Source organism: Papio anubis, chromosome 10 (genome assembly GCF_008728515.1).
Source record: "Papio anubis isolate 15944 chromosome 10, Panubis1.0, whole genome shotgun sequence".
NCBI lineage: Eukaryota > Metazoa > Chordata > Mammalia > Primates > Cercopithecidae > Papio > Papio anubis.
The window spans coordinates 111,110,173-111,130,646 of NC_044985.1; the positions used below are offsets into that span (position 1 = coordinate 111,110,173).

The 20,474-nt window shown below is 38.6% G+C and overlaps 1 protein-coding gene across 24 annotated transcripts in view; it reads left to right on the plus strand.

Moving 5' to 3' along the window:
* Positions 1–2,186: 2,186 nt before the first annotated feature.
* MFF (mitochondrial fission factor) overlaps positions 2,187–20,474 on the plus strand; it is a 32,772-nt gene continuing 14,484 nt past the window's right edge. For 4 of the 24 annotated variants that reach the window (XM_009183208.4, XM_003908025.3, XM_009183216.2 and 1 more), the window contains exons 1-5: positions 2,190–2,458; positions 5,747–5,858; positions 7,791–8,011; positions 9,264–9,433; positions 17,379–17,467. In XM_009183208.4, coding sequence (XP_009181472.1) covers positions 7,831–8,011; positions 9,264–9,433; positions 17,379–17,467 — 440 coding nt within the window. In that variant the 5' untranslated portion in view covers positions 2,190–2,458; positions 5,747–5,858; positions 7,791–7,830. Of the gene's footprint in view, positions 2,459–3,054; positions 3,781–5,746; positions 5,859–6,672; positions 6,843–7,392; positions 7,412–7,790; positions 8,012–9,263; positions 9,434–17,378; positions 17,468–19,844; positions 19,920–20,474 lie in introns of those variants that run through there. The other 20 variants (XM_009183197.3, XM_021924424.1, XM_021924428.1 and 17 more) reach the window with 9 other exon arrangements.

Genomic DNA, 20,474 nt, shown 5'->3' on the forward strand with positions numbered 1-20,474 from the left:
GGTTGGAGGAGAAGGGTTATCTTGAGGCTGACATCACTCCAGTCAGAGGGAAGGTTATCTTGTGTCTGGTGGGAGAGGGGTTTATCTTAGGGTTGGAATGTTTCTGGTTGGAGGTGTCATTTGTGGTTTATGGTCATACTGACATTAGCCATTAGGTTAATGCCCTTTGGGTTGGATTTAGGTGGTTTTTGGTCAAGCGACACTTTAAAACGGCAGGGCTTCTGCTCAGTCAATAGTAGGATATGCCAATCCAAAATACGGCACTTTGGCATAAAGATTATTTTCGAGTCAAAGGCACTTGAAAAAACAAAAGCAAATGCAAAAAGAGCACTGTGGCTTTCCTTTTTCCTTCCTGAAAGCAGGAGATAAAAATTCTGCATGAAAGGTGCCCTCCCTGTACAAGGAGGAAGGGAGATGTTCTCAACACCAGAGACACGGAGTCAAAGCTGAGCTGTATCTGCACAAATTTACGGATTTTTATTTTCACTTTGTTACAACAACCTTTATCTTCTTAGTCACTTCTGCATTAACTGCACTAACCCAAATTTGCTTGTTTTCTCACATTTTCACAATTTACTGCTCTTTTTAGTCTTCCCTAGAAAAATGGAGATCCAAAAAGCACTTAGGGTCCAACTGTTAATTTGGGTCTCCATTTTTCTAGGGAAGGTTCCAATGTAAATGTAAAAATTACTAAATAAAAATTTGTATGCTTTCCTCCTGTTACGTTTTATGTCTCTATTTTACATCAGCGGAGACTAAGCTCTTGATTTTTTTTTTTTTTTTATCTTGCTCAAATTCCTATCTAAGGGGTCTAGGGAGTCATGCCCTACAATCCATAAATTCTCATCAGATGGCTTTTATTTAACCCTATATATTGTGACTTACTTTCCAATCTGACACTGGCATAACGAGACAAGAAACAAAATCAAAATATTTTACCCCAAAACATTGTTTTCAGTTTTTGACATATCTTGAAATGGCTCTGCAAAGCTGTCCTTTGTTGGGTGAAAATCTGCATCTACATAGAATTTCTATTAACATAGCTAGATGTTTCTTCCAGGTCCTCCCAATCCTAAACAGATTATGTAAGAGTCTAGCACCTTTTAAATATCTGAATAGGATAATTTGTCATTCATTGTCTGCAGCCACTATAAGACTTCAAAAGAACCTTGGTCTCCACAATCTTTTATTTTAACCTCAACATTTCCTTTCTATGGATCCCAGGTCTCCAAATGCCAACCAGAAAATGTTTAAATTTACCTACAGTCTAGAAGCTCCTGCTTTGAGTTCTCCCGCCTTTCTGAACCAAACCAATGTATTTCTTAAATTTATTTGATTGATGTCTCACGCCTCCCTAAAATATATAAAACCAAGCCGTTCCCCAACCACCTTGGACATATGTTCTCAGGACCTCCTGAGAGCTCTGTCACGGGCCATGGTCACTCATATTTGGCTCAGAATAAATCTCTTCAAATATTTTACAGAGTTTGACTCTTTTCCTCATCAGTTTAATTCTTAGGCCCAGCCAAGACCCCAAGAGGGAAGAGGAAATATTTCACTTTCCCTACACAAGAGTTAGGAAGCTCAAGAACGCAATTCAGAGGGCTTCCCAAATCATTTTGAAGAATGGTAACATCTCTAAAGTATCAATTAGATCGCAGAGGAGTATGTAAGTCATGTGCACACCTTTAGGCGGTTGTGAAAACCAAGGCATATAAAATATTCCATTATTTGGCTTCAGTGCGTTCCTAAGCTGACAAGCACGATACCATTCTTCCCCGCTCTAAGCAAGGGCTTCCTGGGGGGAAGAGTCCGTGGTTGGGTGTTCAGAAGCAGAGAGCGCTCTCCCAAAGCTAAACGACGCTGCCAACTACTGTGAAACCTAACTTCCCCTCTCCTGGAATTCTCATGGAAGACAAGGTCTGATCATCTGAGGGCTTAAGAAGTATCAAATTGGAATGCATGGAATCACCGGCGGAGCTGATTTACATATGAGGATTCCTAAGCCTCACAGCACAGACATTTTGATGCTGATGGTCCTGAAATAGTTATTTTAATTGGCTACCGAAGGTTTACCTTGCAAACACCAGGTTCTTAAAGATTACAAAATCTAATGAAGCCGAAGTGTGAATTAAACTTAACCCTAAGAGCCGTCACCTGCTGTCAGCCCACAACAAAGATGTCTGCGCATAGCTTACCGTGGACTCGTTCCAGTGCGTGGGCCGCACGTCCGCCCTTTTCCGCGTCACATGACCACGAACACTCTTCCGCTACGGCTCCCTGAAGGGGCCACCCACGGCCTTTCGCGCTTCTGCCCTGGCCCTCTGCGGGCCGCTCCGCCGGTGCTGTTCCTGGGCGCCTCCGTGCTCTCGGCCAACCGCCTCTGAGAGCGCCCACTCGAGCGCCCCGGGAGCCGGAGGGCGGCGGTCCTCGCCAGGACCCTCCTGTGGGCCCAGGGGTGAGTGCTGACCTCTTCGCGACCCGCCGCCCGAGCTGGCTGCCAGGCCTAGCGCCGCTGCCGAGACTCTCCGGCCAACAGAGGGACCCGCGGTGGCCCGGGCCCCCCGGTAGTGTCTCCCTGACCCGAGTCCCGTCCCCGGGCCTCTTGCCTTCCACCCTGGTCTTTCCTCGTCCCTGGGACCTTGAGTCCCCGAGGAGAGCGAGGGAGAGAAGCGCCTTCTGCAGGTGTTTTTGGGCGAACCTCTTCACCCTGTGTGGTTCGGCGTCTCCTTTTGTGGATTAACCGGACTTTTCCGACTAGAAAATAGGGGTTTAGGAAGCAGCGGGAGTCCCGTGAGCGTGAACGCCGGGCTTTGTAAATCTTCACTCATCCTTCCCTGCCAAGTCCCTGACACCTTACAGGATGACCTTAAATCTGCCCTGTCTAAAAGGAGGTTTTTGTGTTGTTTTGTGGCAAGTACATGTTGGAAAAGAAGGGCCCTGTTGGAAGCCCAGGTTGTGGCATCGCGGGTGGCTGCGGGCCACCCTGCCCGTCTGTGAGCATCCTTGCTTGCAGATGTGGCTGCAGGCGGTTGCTCTCGGGTTTCCTTCCAGGAGCTGGGAAGCCGGAGGAAAACTGCGGTTCCTGTTCCGCCGGGCTTCTGACCTTCCTCTGCAGGACGTGTGCTACTATTATTATTATCGTAAAAGAACACCCCTGTCTACGTCCCACAAAGTTAGAAGCAAAGGGCATTCTCGAGGGAAGAGCACCCTTTCAAAAGTGACATGTTTTCATTGGAGAAGATTAAAGAGGGGGAAAAAAAAGAGTTTTCTGGCCCTTCTGCCCAAATATAGAACCATATGTATTCAGGCCTCTCATCCACCGAGAGACTTAGAATGATCACGAATGTTTTCTCTCCCTGCGTGAAAAACATTTTTTTCTGCCTCAATTCCGTTGGCTAATGAGATTCCCAAAAGAAAAACCCTTAGGAAAATTAGGACGATTTAGTTATACTTAGTCTCCCATGCAATTAAATTGCTTGGGGGACCTGCTATCTTTTGGTTTCAAAGGCTTGTATATTGGTTTTGTTCTTTCCAAAAGGAAATTGTGTTCTCTCCCTTCCTGTCTGATAGAGCTGCCTCCTTTCAGAATTACAAAGTGTAGTCCTCGCTCTCCTCTCTTTTGGTGTTGAAACTTTGCTGTGGATTCATAACCTTATTTTAAAGTTCATTAATATATAGTTTTCAAAGTTTGCAGTGACTTTTTAAATATAGTTTCTTCGAAAGAGAACTGAAACACGGTGTGCAGAGTGGCCCATCTATGTGAACTAGGGCCCCACGGTAGGTGGTGAAGAACTGGAGGGTTTTTTTTGGTTTTGTTTTTGTGTGTTTGTCTTTGAGAAGTATATAAACATTTGCAATCACAGTCAGTTTGCCTCAAGTTGTTTCAGTTACTTCCTAGGCTTTCTGGCTTCCAGTGTTCTAATACAGAAAATGAGGAAGTTGGGCTAGAATCACTGTGTCCCAAAATTGGTACACTTTCCACTAGTGACATGTGACTTGACTCTAGGTGGTATGTGAATGAGGATTTTTTTGTAATAGGATGTCTTTGCAATCTGTATTTATATATGTACAGCCATGGTTTAAGGTAGTGATACAAAATTTTCTTTTACAATACTTTTTTGATTTTAAAAAGTCGAGTTAAAAAATTAACTGTAGCAAAAAGTTAATGTACTCTGTGAATATGGGAAAAAGAAAAAAACCATGAAGTTTGTCTAGTTAGTTACTGGTGTTTGGAAACCACTGGGCTTAGAAAGTAGAAATCTGAAATCATCTGTGATTCTGAGAGATTTTGCCTCCTTTGTTATGTTATATAACAGAATCACGTACTGGTTGCCTACTGGATTCTAAGTTACAAAACTTCTGGAATTAACATATCAACACCAAATGATGAGAAGTTTATTTATTGCCAAAAGATATTATCAGAAATGCCACAGTCTAATGAGGGAGAAAAAATTAGATTTTGATTTGTTTTTAAGCAGAAAACCCAATAATTGGGATAGTACAGTGTTAAGTCTTAGCAGAAAAGTTCCGGTTACTTTTTACATTTAAGTAGTTCAGCTACAGGAGAATTTGGCTTTTTCCAGAAGTTGGCATTTCAGTATCCACCTTTATTTTCTAAGTCAATAGTTTTTCACAAACTCAGAGATTCTCCTAAGAAAAGATGTTGCTATAGAATGAAATATATTAGTGAGACCTATGAGACGTACTACTAGAAAGTTCATAAGACTGAAATGCAATGAATGGACTGCAGAGAAAGCACATTTCAAGGAGATACTGAGGTTCTAGCTACTTGCTTCTCGTTTATTATTATAAAACTTCAGTTTATAATGACCAAAGGCTATAATCTTTTTGAGGTAGCTCTTTTCAATGTTAGTTCTGAATACGAGCTTTTGCTATGCTTGAGATACACACAAGTATTAGAAGAGCATCTCATCTAGAATGATGCACAAAAATTGATTATAAAGGTTGCCTGTGGGAACCTGGGTGGTTAAAGATAGGATTGGAAGTGGGACACTTCCTTTTCTCTGTATAGCTTGTGTACTTTGTACCGAGTACCTGAGTTACTGGTTCAAAATTTTAACATTGTAAGGGAATGAAAATTTAAACGGGCCGGGCACGGTGGCTCACACCTGTAATCCCAGCACTTTGGGAGACCAAGATGGGAGGATTTCTTGAGCCTAAAAGTTTGAGATCAGCCTGAGCAACATAGTAAGACTGTGCCTCTACAAAAAATACAAAAATTAGCTGGGTGTGGTGGCATACGCCTCTAGTCCCAGCTATTCAGGAGGCTGAGGCAGGAGGATCACATGAGTCCCTGAGATCAAGGCTTCAGTGAGCAGTGATTGCTCCATTGCAATCTAGCCTGGGTGACAAAAAAAAAAAAAATTTTACAATGCATTTGTTCCTCTTTAACATCTATGTGTACCTATATGCATATATACACATAAGTATTAAATTCATTTAAACTTACATATTTTTCATCTGCCGCATTTTTCTAAACACAAATCAGAAATAATGCCAGAGCTAGTCTTTTATATTGCCTTAACTAATGAATAGTCATAGGACCCCATCTGTGGAACTAAGATTGGTGGTAAGCTTCATTTTTTTCTTTCTTTCTTTTACTGGTCTCTTGATGTCAGGTTGTACATCTCTGTGACTGTTACCATTTGGAGAATTTCCAATAATGAATCCCTAGTAGTGGTGTCATCTAGTTTCTCAATTAGCCCCTGTTTTTCTTCCCCAGGGACCAAAGTGGCTCTCAATCCAGCACATGCACATTGAAGCAAGTTAAAGGATTTAATATGAAGCACAGAAGCAGATAGTGCCAAATAGCAAGCAGTAGTTGGTACACATTTGTGAGTAAAAATTGTCCCTTTTGGCTTACTTTCTTAGTCTTTAAATCGTCTGCATGCCAAATCCTGAAAGATCTATGTCCCCAGAGATTTTTTGTTAAAGAATAAAAGATGTGAGTTAGCAGTCATAGGTAAACCAGTTGCTGGGGCTGAGTGTCCTGAGAACCTCTAAGATCTCTCCTAGGCATCTCAGTGAGGCGGGGGCTTAGGGTGGGGCTCTATCTCCAGCATGGAGTTTAGGAAGTACCTTAGCCGTGGTAAAGTCGTGTATACTGTGTTTAACTTTTTATGCCCTTTATTTATATATAATGTCTTTGTGAAAAATTGAGTGTAATTTCCATTTGAAGTTCACACTAAATTTCGAAGTTTATTTCTATTTAAAGAAACCATTAGACGTCACATTTGTAGGCTATCTCAGTTACATTTACTTTTTACCCTTTGTATTCCCTTCATGATTTCTTCATTTGGGCTTAGTCTTAAAAAAGGATTTTTTCCCCTTTGGTGTATGATGATTAGAGGAGTTTTATGGCAGTATTGTTTTTTTTCTAGCCTGACTTCACATTTGTATATATATTTGATACAGCTTCTCTGTATCCTGTTTGCAAAATCATAAGACAGTGACTGTGCTTGAAACTGTCTATGATTTTTGAGGTATAGAAAAACTCTTCTTAGGATAGATTTGAAAATTGGTTTCTCAAATCAAGCCCTAAGCCATGTTCAAATCCAAAAGTCATTTTAAGTAGATATTTACTTTTTTCATAGTTTTCTTACGAAATGAATTGTTGAAATACTGATTTTTATTCTTTCTTTTTTACAGCTGGAAAAACAGTGTCCGTGTTATGTACACCTCCAAAAAAAGTTTAGATGTGTAGGGGAGTTGTTGTGTAAACTGAACTACAGGGTAGCAGTATTTTAATAGCTATTATAGACGTGTATTTACTGTATTAAAATGATTAAAAGAACAAGCAGTGACACACCACTAGGAAGGTCAGTGAAATTTTATTCAGTTGAGCTGGTATTACAGGTTTGAGAGACAATGGCTTCAAAGCTAACCACGCTGTTTTACATATTTATCAGCTTTTGTATTGGTGGCAACATTCTTTCTGCTGCATTAAAAAAAAATACACATGTAAATATGATATTAAATACAAATTAATAGTGTAAAACTTTCAATTCCTCCAAAAATGAATACAGACATGAGGATTTATTATTACAAATTCTAAATTTGGTATTCATTGCATCTCAGTCATTAAGAGAAGTTTTAATTTGTATGATGTGATTTTCAGGGAGTTGCGTCTTCTTTTTTAGTAAATTCAGAGTTAATTTTATGCATCTGTCATTTAAAGGTTTTGAATAACCGATGCATTTGTCATTTAAAGGTTTTATTTTTTCATGCTTGACAGTGATTTTTAATTTTTAAAGTCCAAGCAGCTTTCCCTCAAATTGATGAGGAAATTTAAGTTTAAATTTTATTGCAGGCATTTTTTTAGTTACAAGCAGCATGCATATTTATTTATGCCGAGAGAATGTGTGTATGTATGTGTATGTACACATTTGTGTTGTAATTCTATAATAATTTTAAAAATTTACTGCTAAGCAATATCAAGGTACAATTTCAGCTGATAAGTAAGAAGGCATTTTGCTGAGGAAATCATTTTCTTTCATCCTTTATTTTTGCTTTGTATGTGTTCAGTACTTGCAAATGAGAAGTTTCCTTTCCTCAAGGTACAGTTTCAGCTGATAAGTAAGAAGGCATTTTGTTGAGGAAATCATTTTCTTTCATCTTTTATTTTTGCTTTGTATGTGTTCAGTACTTGCAAATGAGAAGTTTCCTTTCTCTCTTTCTATCAGGTATTGTCTTCTAACTTCGCTACTCTACTTAGAGGAGACTGACATTTTAACAGTCAGCCCTGTCTTTAAATTTTTCTCCCACAGGGTGAGTGGGGCAACATTTCCTTCTCCTACTGCTGCTGAGATGGCAGAAATTAGTCGAATTCAGTACGAAATGGAATATACTGAAGGCATTAGTCAGCGAATGAGGGTCCCAGAAAAGTTAAAAGTAGCACCACCAAACGCTGACCTGGAACAAGGATTCCAAGAAGGAGTTCCAAATGCTAGTGTGATAATGCAAGTTCCGGAGAGGATTGTTGTGGCAGGTATTTCACCTTTACTTAGAAGGTTGCCTGTTAAATCTTTGTTTTGTATGTTTCTATGAAAACTTGAGTTTTTCTAAATGTTATTTAGAAAAGGAGTTGGAAAATGCAACTTTATGCTTTTGAAATTTCCATTCATTATTATAGTCTGAATTTCAAACAGTATTTTTTAGTAATTCAACTAATTATTGAGGTTTTACACACATAAAATGTATACATTTCTAAGTGTGTACTTGATAAGTTTTGACAAAAGTAAACACCCATATAACCACCACCACAGTCCAAATAGAGACCATTTTTGTTGCTCTACAGGGTTCCCTTGTGTCTCTTTCTCACTCAGTCCCTTCCCCTCAACTCTAGGCAACCATAGTCTCCTTTCTATAGCCAGAGACTAGATTTGTCTTTCCCAGAGTTTCATGTAAATGGAATCATAGAGTATATACTCTTATCTGGCTTCTTTTGTTCAGTGTAATGTTTTTGAGATTCTTCTGTTGTTGCATATATCAGTTATTCATTCCATTTTATTACTGAGTAATATTTCAGTTTGGATACACCATAATTTGTTTATCCATTCATCTTCATTCATTGATTACTTTTTGTTTGAAGCTGTTAGGATTAAAGCCACTGTGAATATTCAGGTTCAAGTCTTTGTGAAGACATATGTTTTCATATCTTTAGGAGTGAAATTGCTGGTTTATGTACTACAAGTTATTTTAAACTTTGAAAGACTGCTAAACTATTTTCCAAATTGTAGTACGGGGTTGCATTCCATCAGTGATGTATGAGTTTCAGTTGCTCCACATCCTTGCCAACATTTTGTATTGTCAGTCTTTTTAATTTTAGCTGTTTGAGTGGGTGTGTAGTGCCATCTCGTGATTTTAATTCTATTTCCCTGATTATTAATAATTTTGAACATCTGCTCTTGTGCTTTTTGGCCATTTATATATATTCATTGTGAAGTGTCTATTCGAATGTTTTGTCAGTTTAAAAAATTGGGTGTTGTAAGAGTTTTATATACTCTAAATATCAGTTTTTTTGGTTATATATCATGCATTGCATAATTTCTTATTTCTGTACCACAGTGATAAATATTAGTGAAATGTCAGTACGCTGGAAGCATATTTTGAAAGAAACTAATGCTCGTTGGGAGGTATAATTCAAAAGCAGAAGAAGGTAAATACATTTTAACAAAAAACACTGTCTTTTAAAAAAACCTCCCACTTTTCTCTTCTTTGTCTATTTTCTTAACTCCTAGGAAATAATGAAGATGTTTCATTTTCAAGACCAGCAGATCTTGACCTTATTCAGTCAACTCCCTTTAAACCCCTGGCACTAAAAACACCACCTCGTGTACTTACGCTAAGTGAAAGACCACTAGATTTTCTGGATTTAGAAAGACCTCCTACAACCCCTCAAAATGAAGAAGTAAGTAGAACTTTAATATCACCAGAATTTGAAATAATGTAAACAAAGGTAAAAGAGAAGAGTGAAGAGGCTTTATCATATCCTTAGCAATATGTCATGAAAGCTTTCCATATGGAACATTACTAATAATTCTAATTTACAAATGTGCCAAATAAGTTATTATGCTATTTTTAAAATTTGAATGTTATATTTTAGGAAAATGTAAATTTTGTGGAAAGTATTATTAAGTTCCTGTGGTTTGAAGAAAGAGCCTTTATGGGTAGGTGTTACTTGTTAAATAATAAGAAAAAGTTGGGATTTTAGCAATAAAAAGTAAATGTATCACTTTGTTATAAAATCAGTCTAGCAAACATGACAAAGAAAGCCCTTTTTCCCTTAACACTACCCATTCTCGCTTCTTGATTAAAAGTTTCTACTGAGTTAGCTCCTATACTGCATTACATTAATATGCCAGTTGACCTAAATGTAGCAGTGTAGACTAACAAGGTGTTAGTAGCAGAGTTCAAATCCTGCCTTTGCCATTGACTTGCAGCTAAGCTTTGAAGCTTCTTTGCTGTGATGATTTCTGGAGTTGCATCTTTTTCATATACCTTCTGAACTTCTAACATGTCATGAAGCTAGTGTAAGACAATGTACAAACGTATGTTTTTATTAATGATGGTATTGCTTGTGTCTGGTTTCATTTTGCATGTAGTCCTTTCCAAAGAGGGTAAGGCCCGCATACTGTCTAGGGCAATGCAGTTTGCTAGGACTAGGTTCTTAGATTGTAAGTTTCTGCTGAGATAATTGAGGTAATATGCACACAGTTTGGATATTCTAGGTATTTGTTTGGTGAAAAGCAATAATATGAGACTTTACATGACAGAAAGGCACTAAGACGCTTGGAGAATTGTATTATTTAACAAACATTTTTCAACTTTTATCTCTGAGATACTATATGCAGTATAAGAATTAATGAGACATAGTTCCTGCATTCAAAAAGTTTGCTGTCTGTCTGGTTTCAGCAGGACAATAATATGAGTGAGGGAAAGACATCAACATGCACAGAAGATATAAAATTCTTTAATAGCAGAAAATAATGAAAGTTACCAAGATGGTTACATAAAACAAAAGTATCCAGTGCGCTCCCAGTTTGAGGCCCAGCTTTCTAACTCCCCAGAGTTCCTTGGGAATTATACCTGTGAAAATAATTGTCTTACAGTGAGGATTTTACCAGGAAAGAAATGTTCTCTATTGTATTCTTTGGGTTTTTCTTTTGATCTTTCTGCTGCTCCTAACTGATTGAAAGCAACCCAAGCAATTCCCTGAGTGATTATTTTAAGAGCGAGTGAAGAAAGTTTGCCGGGATTTCCCTCAGTAGACCCAGGCTTTAAGACTCTACAGGGTTCATTCCTGCATTAATTGTGATATTTAGTCAAATGTGATAGATGCCCAGAGTGTATAACACTGGGGTAAAAAAGTTTGTGTGAGAATTAGACCTAACTTTGAAGACCTACTTTGCCATTTACTAACCACATAACTTTTGGCAAGTTATTTAACAGTTCTAGGGCTTATCTCTGAAATAAAGATAAGAATAATGCCAAGTGCATTAAGATTTTTGTGAGAATTAAATGTAAGAATGCATGTAAGGACATGTTCTAATTCGTGTTAAAAGCTCAATATGTATAAATGTTATTGTTAGGAAAGAGTTAAAATCCTGTGGCAGGAGCCAGATCCTGAAATGAAAGAGGAGTTTTTGAGCTTAATACCATCTGCCTATTGAAAGCAAAGATGATGGTTTGAACTTAAGTTTATACAAGCTTATAGAAGGGTCCAGTAGCCTTCAACAAGCATTCAACTGCCGTGAGCAAGGGAGGAAGGGGTAAGGGAGCCAGAGTTCTAGTAGCTTCTAGAAATTGAATGAAATAGAGAAGCAATTAAGACCCTGAGTGCTGATAACATTGATGATTCATTCAGATGTTACTCAGAATCTATAAAGTGAGATCCCCAGAACATTGCTCTGTAGTAATCATTCTGCAGTAGTTGCCAGGGTTTCTTTACTTCAGCACTATTGGCATTTTGGACTGGATAATTCCTTGTGGTGAGAGCCATCTTTTTGCACTGTAGAATGTTTGCAACATTTGTGGTATCTATCTACAAGATGGCATTACCATCTTCCAAGTCATGATATCCAAAAATGTTTGTAATAGCGAAAAGGTGGAAGCAGCTAAAATGTCCATCAGGTGATGAATGGATAAGCAAAACATGATCTAGCCATATGGTAACTCTTATTCAGCCATAAAAAAAAAATGAGGTACTGGCCGGGTGTGGTGGCTGATGCCTGCAATCCCAGCACTTTGGGAGGCTGAGGCAGGCAGATCACTTGAGGTCAGGAGTTCAAGACCAGCCTGGCCAACATGGTGAGACCCTACTAAAAATATAGAAATTAGCTGAGCATGGTGGTGTGGACACCTGTAATTCCAGCTACTCCAGAGGCAGAGGCAGGAGAATCACTTGAACCCGGGAGGCGGAGGTAGCAGTGAGCCGAGATTGCACCGCTGCACTCCAACCTGGGCAACAGAGCCAGACTCTGTCTCAAAAAAAAAAAAAAAATGGTACTGATACATGCCACAACATGGATGAACCTTGAAAACGTAAAGTTTAAGAAGCCAGACAGCAAAGGCCATATATTGCATTTTTCTACTTACATGAAATATCCAGAGTGGCCAAATGAATGAAGACAGGATACAGATCAGTAGTTGCCAGGGGGTTAGAGGAAAGGGGGATTGAGAGTGACTGCTTAATCAGTATGGGGTTTCCTTCAGGCTGATGAAAATATTCTGGAACTAGATAGTGGTAATGATTACACAACATTGTGAGCCACTGAATTGTATACTTCAAAATGGTTAAAATTGTGTATGTTATGTGTGTTTTACCACAGTAAAAAAGAAAATACCTCCAGACATTGCCAGGTGTTCTCTACAGGGCAAGATCACCCCCTACTGAAAACCACTGACCTATCTCAAGAGAAGAGACTACCAGGAGAAGGCTTATGAGGAAGCCAGTAAAATTGTCTGAAAGCCTGATTGATGTAAGGGATAAATTTGTAGAAAGCAACTGTACTTGAGTTCTTAAACTGGCTTAAAGAATCCGGGTGAGGCCGGGCGCGGTGGCTCAAGCCTGTAATCCCAGCACTTTGGGAGGCCGAGACGGGCGGATCACGAGGTCAGGAGATTGAGACCATCCTGGCTAACACGGTGAAACCCCGTCTCTACTAAAAAATACAAAAAAAACTAGCCGGGCGAAGTGGCGGGCGCCTGTGGTCCCAGCTACTCGGGAGGCTGAGGCAGGAGAATGGCGTGAACCCGGGAGGCGGAGCTTGCAGTGAGCTGAGATCCGGCCACTGCACTCCAGCCTGGGCGACAGAGCCAGACTCAGTCTCAAAAAAAAAAAAAAAGAATCCGGGTGAGCTCTTGAGGAGGGCTTAAAATAGAACATAAATAATCGCTTAGCTTAAAGAGGGTTTAAAAATCTGGAGGCTTGCCTGGAAGAGAGGAAGTTGACAAACGCTTCCAATATGCCTGATCTCCACCAATATTTGGAAATCAACTAACAAAGCAACTGTGCAATAAACCATGTTATCTGGGCGTGAAATACAAAATGCCCAAGTCATGACAGTTTTTAGTGTCAAAGAGACTGGGCCGTGTGAATGAGGAGAAAGAAGCTGTGACACTGACATTACCACCTCTTCTCATCAAGGAATCCAAACGGGAGCCAGTGGGGAAGGATCTTCCAGAGAACAAGAAGGAAGAACTATACAGAAAGAGTTGGAAATGCTGCCTGTAAGAAGATTTGACGCAGCCTTGAACGATGTGACCAAGTCAAAGTTGTGGACTCTGCCATTACATCCTGTCAATCAAGCCATGATGTGCTTTAAAAAAATCAGCTACTTAATAAGCCCTAAAAACTTTGTGAGAAGTCCATTGAAGTTGGAAGAAAAAACAGACTGGACTAAAGATAGAGAGTAAAAGCTTTTGCCCAAGTTGGCATCTCTTACTTCAAAGAGGAGAAGTAAGAGAATACTCTTCATTTCTATAATAAACCTTTGGAAGAGCACTGAACTGCAGATATACAAGAACTGTCAATAGTTAGGAATTAATCTGGAAGGAGCAAAGTCAGTTGGCATATGTAAACCCTGACCTGATTTTGGAAGAGTAAAGGCGTTGAGTGGTTTCAGAAATGGAACTATCTCCAAGCCACACCAGCTTTATACAGAAGCCATCAAATGGCATCCATAGGATGCCAAATTCTACAGCAGTTATGTCCCTAATGTACAGCCAGAGCTCAAGGAGTAGAAGAAATATCCAGCTAGTTCCACCCTTAACACAGATTATACTTAGAAAGCAGCAATCTTAGAATCTGAAGGATAACACAGAAGCCATGAATGTCTAGCAGAAGGCCCTAGACCTGTGATTCTACTGTGAAGAAGTAGCAGATGGTTATTGGTGTCCAGTTCAGTTGATATGACAATGCTAAGGATGTGAAGCAAAAAACCATAGCTACATGGGATATCCTAAAACAAATGCAGAAGGGCTCCCAGGGACTCAGTGAATATTTTAAAAGGGTCCTGCGGGAGCTTAGAAAATCAAGAACTTCATGAATATGGGTCTGATCACAGTTTGGTGACAGTTTCTTGAGCTCTTTTTCCTTCCTCGTCACTTCTGGGAAGAGGAGCTGGGACTGCAACGAATAGAATGGAGCAAAAGTCTGGAGAGAAAAGGAAAAGCTGAATTGTATATATGTATACACATTCCTGCATGGAAAATTCAGAGATGTGCACTCACAGTCTTTGTACAGATACAGTTTCATGGCCCTCTTACCACAAGCATGATCTCCTCACTCCTGACAAATTGGGCCATGTGTCCTTCCCAAAACCCGCAGTCACTGGCTTAACTGTTCTCCCCATGATTCATGATGTTAAATTTTGGACACTGAACATGTTGGGGAGGGAAGATACTTATCCCAACTGTTCAGTGTACATTGTTCATTTGTACCTTTCCCCCTTCTGCATAAAAGTCTCACAGAAAATGGGGATGAGTATAGAGGAAAACCACTAAGGCTCTGAGTAGATTCCTGAAGAAGAGGTGGGCTTTGAACAGATTGAGAGAATCGGCCATCAAAAAACCGAGAGGACATTTACTTGAACAATCAAATTTAACTTGGGCATATAAAAGGAGAATTGTATGCATGCATGCAGAGTGTCTAGTGTTATATGTTATATAACTGTGTAGCATTAGACCCTGTGACCCAACTTCCAGGAAGCTGCTTGAACCTAGGAAACTATTTCTCAGCCTCAGGGATGAATAAAAGTAAGTGCATAATCAATGAAGGATGATTCTGAGAGACATTTTAAAATTTTGCATTGAGGCCAGGCACAGTGACTCACACTTGTAATCCCAGCACTTTGGGAGGCCAAAGTGGGTGGATCTTTTGAGGTCAAGAGTTTAAGACCAGCCTGGCCAACATGGTGAAACCCCGTCTCTACCAAAAAAATACAAAAATTAGCCAGTCATGGTGGTGTGTACCTGTAATCTCAGCTACTCAGGAGGCTGAGGCACGAAAGTCTCTTGAACCCAGGAGGCAGAGATTGCAGTAAGCCAAGATCATGCCACTGTACTCCATCCTGGGCAACACAGTGAGACCCTATCTTAAAAAAAAAAAAAAAAAACCTCAGATTGAAACAAAACAAACATCCAGGCTGGGCATGGTGACTCACACCTGTAATCCCACTACTTTGGGAGGCCAAGGTGGATGGATCACGTGCGGCTAGGAGTTTAAGACCAGCCTGGCCAATGTGGTGAAACCCCGTTTCTACTAAAAATGCAAAAATTATCTGGACGAGATGGCATGCACCTGTAATCCCAGCTACTTGGGAGGCTGAGGCATGAGAGTTGCTTGAACCCGGGAGGTGGAGGTTGCAGTGAGCTGAAATAGCACCATTGCACTCCAGCCTGGGGAAGAGAGTCACACTGTCTCAAAAAAAAAAAAAAGAAGACGAAGAAAAACATCCACCTGGGATTACAGGTGTGAGCCACCATGCCCGACCAAAAACATCAATAAATATTGATTGATATTTTGAAAATCTTAATTTTCAAGTCCTTTAATTCACATACTATTTGTTTTTTACTATAAAGTTTAATTTTTTTAAAACCATAATGTCAGTCGAGTGCAGTGGCTCACGCCTGTAATCCCAGCGCTTTGGGAGGCTGAGGCAGGCGGATCATGAGATCAGGAGTTCGAGATGAGCCTGGCCAACATGGTGAAACCCCGTCTCTACTGAAAATACAAAAATGAGCCAGGCGTGGTGGCGCACACCTGTAATCCCAGCTACTCTGGAGGCCGAGGCAGGAGAATTGCTTGATCCCGGGAGGCAGAGTTTGCAGTAAGCCAAGATTGTGCCACTGCACTGCAGCCTGGGCAACAGAGCAAGACCCTATCTCAAAAAAAAAAAAAAACCCACAAAATAAAACAATAATGTTTCCATGGCTATTTTAGTTGGGGGGTTTTTGTTTGTTTTGTTTTTTTAAGTATTTTTGTTGGGCGCAGTAGCTCACACCTGTAATCCCAACACTTTGGGAGGCCAAGATGGGCAGAACACTTGAGCTCAGGAGTTCGAGATCAGCCTGGGCAACATGGCAAAATCCCCATCTGTACAAAAGACAAAAATTATCCAGGTGTGGTGGTGTGTGCCTTTAGTCCCAGCTACTTGGGTGGCTGAAGTGGAAGGATCACTTGAGCCCAGGAGGCTGAAGCTGTAATGAGCCATGAGCGTGCCACTGCACTCCAGCCTGGGTGACAGAGCAAGATCCTATCGCAAAAAAAAAAAAAAAAAAAAAAAAAGTATTTTTAAATAAGCAGAAAAGTTAATTTTTACCACTGTTCTAGTTATCCATTTCTATGTAACAAATCATCTTAAACTTAGTGGCTTAAAACAAACAAGCATATGTTTTGCTCATGCATACTGTGGGTTAGGAATTTGCAGTTGCCATGAAGGGAAAAGCTTGTTTCTGTTCTTCAATGTCTGAAGCCTAAGCTAGAAAGTCTCAAAGGCTAAGGATAACTCAACAGCTGGAGCTGCAGTTATCTGAAGATTTGTTCACTCACATGTCACTTGGTACTAGCTGTTGTCTGGGGCATCCATTAGGGTTGTCGGCAGGTGCACTTATACATGGCCTCACTGTGTGGCTACTTGGCCTTCCTTGTGTCATGGTGCCATTCTTCGAAATATTAACAACCTGGGGAAAGAAAGGCAGAAGCTGTACTGTTATGATCTATCCTCAGAAGTCACTTTGCATCATTTCTATAGTAGTCACTAGCCCTCTGAATTTCAAGGGAAAGAAACAGATCCTGTCTCTTAATGAAAGAAGGTCAAAGATACATTTTGTAAGAAGAGCATGTGGGATTAGAGATGGCAGCCATTCTGCAATGCCAAAACCGTTAAGCTAGATACTTTTTTAGTCTAGTTTTCAAATATTCAACTAAATCTTAATTTGTTGTAACCGTAGAAGCCAGGAATGTTTATTTATAATACAGATACTCTCCATTTCCTATATGTGCCTGTAAACACTTTTATAAATTGTTCTTATAAATAAGTATATAGCATAAGATTAAACAAATAATAATAATCGTACCAAATAATATTGATACTTAAAAAGAAACTAGAGTAGCATTCTTAAAGTAAATAGACATTCCTGTTTATCTGCATTATAGTAAGTAAGGGTATGTGTTGTTTTTTTAAAAAGCAAGTCTGTCAGTAATACACTGCCTGGCAGTAATTCTTGGTTGCTTTTTCTTAGTTCGTTGTAAATTTTTTGAGTAGCCTTGTATCGAGGTTCTTTTGATGCTAAGCAGCTACTAGGCTACTAAGAATATTTCTATTTCCTTCCCTTTCTTTGTGCCTTAACAGATCCGTGCAGTTGGCAGACTAAAAAGAGAGCGGTCTATGAGTGAAAATGCTGTTCGCCAAAATGGACAGCTGGTCAGAAATGATTCTCTGTGAGTAGAAGCACTAGCATTATATCTCCTTTGTAAGTTTTTTCAGGGTATTTTGTGTACCCATATTTTTCTAAATAATTACGTCCTATAGCTTTTAAAATTTTTTTACATCAAGTTTACATTTTTGTAATACTTTTTGTAGTCTTAAAATCTGGCCGTTTTGTTGGTCCTCAGAATTTTTCAGTAATCTTATCCTTTCCTGTGTCGTATGATTTGCTAATTAAGTTATCACAAGATGGTGAACTGTCCTGTCCAGCTTTGTTTCTAATGAGCTGTGTTAAACAGCGTAGCAAGACAGGTAGAATTTTTTTCTTTCCAAAAGTATTTTTTAGCTTTCTCCTTTGTGATTCATTGAATTTTTTGGTCCTTTTCATTTTCAAAAAATACAAGTATGTTGTTTAAAAGACTAGTTGTTTAAACCTTTATTCTTTCTCATTTGGTTGTATTATCAAATTCTGATCTTAAAGCTACCACAAGATCTATTAATGTTAGTGCTTTTTTACTTTATTAAAATTAATGGGTTTTTACAAACAAAATGTTCCTTGAAAACTGGTCAGAATTTTAATCAGAAAATGATTGTCAGTAGTGGCTTTTTAAATAGATTATATAAATTAATATTTCTTCCTCATTAATGTTTTGGCCAATTTTCATGAACTCATGAACCACCTGTGATGGCAAGCATCATGTTAGCTTCTGCAGAAGCTGAAAGAATCAGGAGATGATACATCTCTTCTGAGAGCTTGCAAATCTAGATAGAAGCAAAACATTTAATTTTATTTACAAAATAGAGAACAATACAGTGATTTATATTATAGCATATTAATCTCTAGTTTGGACCTCTCTAAAGAGTATAGGAATACAGAAGGAGTTTTGATGGGGTAGGGTCATTGATATTCAAGATAGAGAGAGGATTCTTTTTTCAAATATTTTTATCCTTGCTTTGAAAGAACAAAGAAGTTCTAACTTCTATATAAATTATTTGCTTGCCTTATGGAAATTCCATTCTCTTGTGTTAGGTGAAAGGAGAACTAAAACTGCTCTGATTTCTTGGAGAATATTGAAATATCTCCTAAGGTAGTTAAAATTATTCTGTAAGACTGTGTAGGAAGACAGCGAGTTAAAATGAATATATATCTCCTTCAGGGAATGCTTGCTGCAAGATTCAGCCATTAGTAATAGAAAATTTTTTATGATTGTGTTTCCCTAGAGGTGTCTGGTTGGCAGTGATGTCAGCAGGTCCACGAGATCCATTTTTTCTAGACTATTTCCAAATGTATTACACAAACAGTTAAGAGGCTGTATCATTTATGGCTAAGGTGGCTTCTTGATCTACTTTACAGAGTGATTAAACATACACTCAAGAGCTTTAATTATTTTCTTTTTGTAACATTATCCCAAGGCAACAAAGATTTCTAGTAAGCTTTTCCACTTTATAAAGATGTGGCTTACTCTTTAGGTTCTTAGCTACTTTTACATTTTATTTAATAAAATAAAAACAAGATTATTGTAATATAGCACCACTTTTATTTTTTCTCCCGACGTATGTATTATTGATAGCTGCATTCAACTGAAGAGAAAGGAAACCCCTTTATTATGTATGAAAACCAGTCCAGTGAAGTATGATTTAGAGTAGATGATAGATATTTTTGCATTTACCTAATAACATCAGTTCCTCATAACAGAAAAGATTTACAGTGTTAACTAATACTTGATTGTCTTTTTTTTTTAAGTTGCTTTAATGGCATTTTCTAAAATGCCATTTCAGCCTTTAATAAAACTGAGAATCTCATTTTTGGTAGTAAAACTAATGAATCTTTATACATTTTCACAGTGAAACACTTAACATTGCTTAACCGTATTTTTCGTTATGGTTGTTACCATGTTATAGATGTAATTTGTTAATAATGTAACTTTGCCCTTTCTTTCCCTACTGTTGCTAATTTTATACTTTACAATTCATCTTTAAGAATCTCCATCTTACTAACTTTAGAATTGTGTGTAACGAACATATTATTCAGTGTCGTTAATGTAGTAAGGAAAAAACAATTGATATAATACCTCTATTAAAATAATTATTAAACTCTTACTATCTTTACCTACTTTAGTGTTTTCTTTGTAACATGAAATTGTTGTGCATCAGAGTGCATGAAACTTTGCCTGTCTCCACTTTATTTTATTCCATGGCTTTAAGAATGAAAGTGCAAACGGGTGTGAGAGCAGGAGCACTAGCCTTTGTTTTCTTAATTACTTTGAAGAGGCAATAAGATTATCGTCAGCTATTAGCACAAAAGTGAACTCTGAACAGTAAAATCAGATGTAGCTTTTTCTTTGTGTTATAAAAGCTGAATATGTAAAAGAAGCATAATTATTATTTAAGGTGGCACAGATCAGATTCTGCCCCAAGAAATAAAATTTCAAGGTTCCAGGCACCGATTTCTGCACCGGAGTACACGTAAGATTTTATCTGCTCTGCTTTTCACAAGTAGTTGTTTTGATTTTGAAGGATTATGTTAATACTAATCTATTGACCAGGTAATTGACATATGCTATCCTAATTATCTTCCTGTTTGGCTTTTTAGTACCTCTGTTTCAGGATTTCTCAAACTGCCGTTATATACTTTATTAAGGGAAAAAATAACTAGACCAACTAAAGGAAGTTGTATATGATTTTGCATGTATTGGTGAAAGCAACATGGAATATAATATGCACATAAGGACCAAGCCTCCTTTTTTGTTTATTTTGCTTTGGTTGGCATAATAGTTCTCGACAGATTCAACTTCACCTGGTTCAGTGATCCCAATTTTTTTTTTTTTTTTAATTTCAGCACACTGTCTCTTCTTCTTTTCTCTTGTCCCTGAAGAAGAATGGAGAATAAGTGTGGTTTGTCATTTATTTTATAATCCTGTAGATTAAAATGATGCTTGGAAGCATTTTTTTGCTATTATTAAACCCACTGTTTTTCTGTGTGACGAAATAAGGTATGGGAATGACTCTACTCATGGAGCA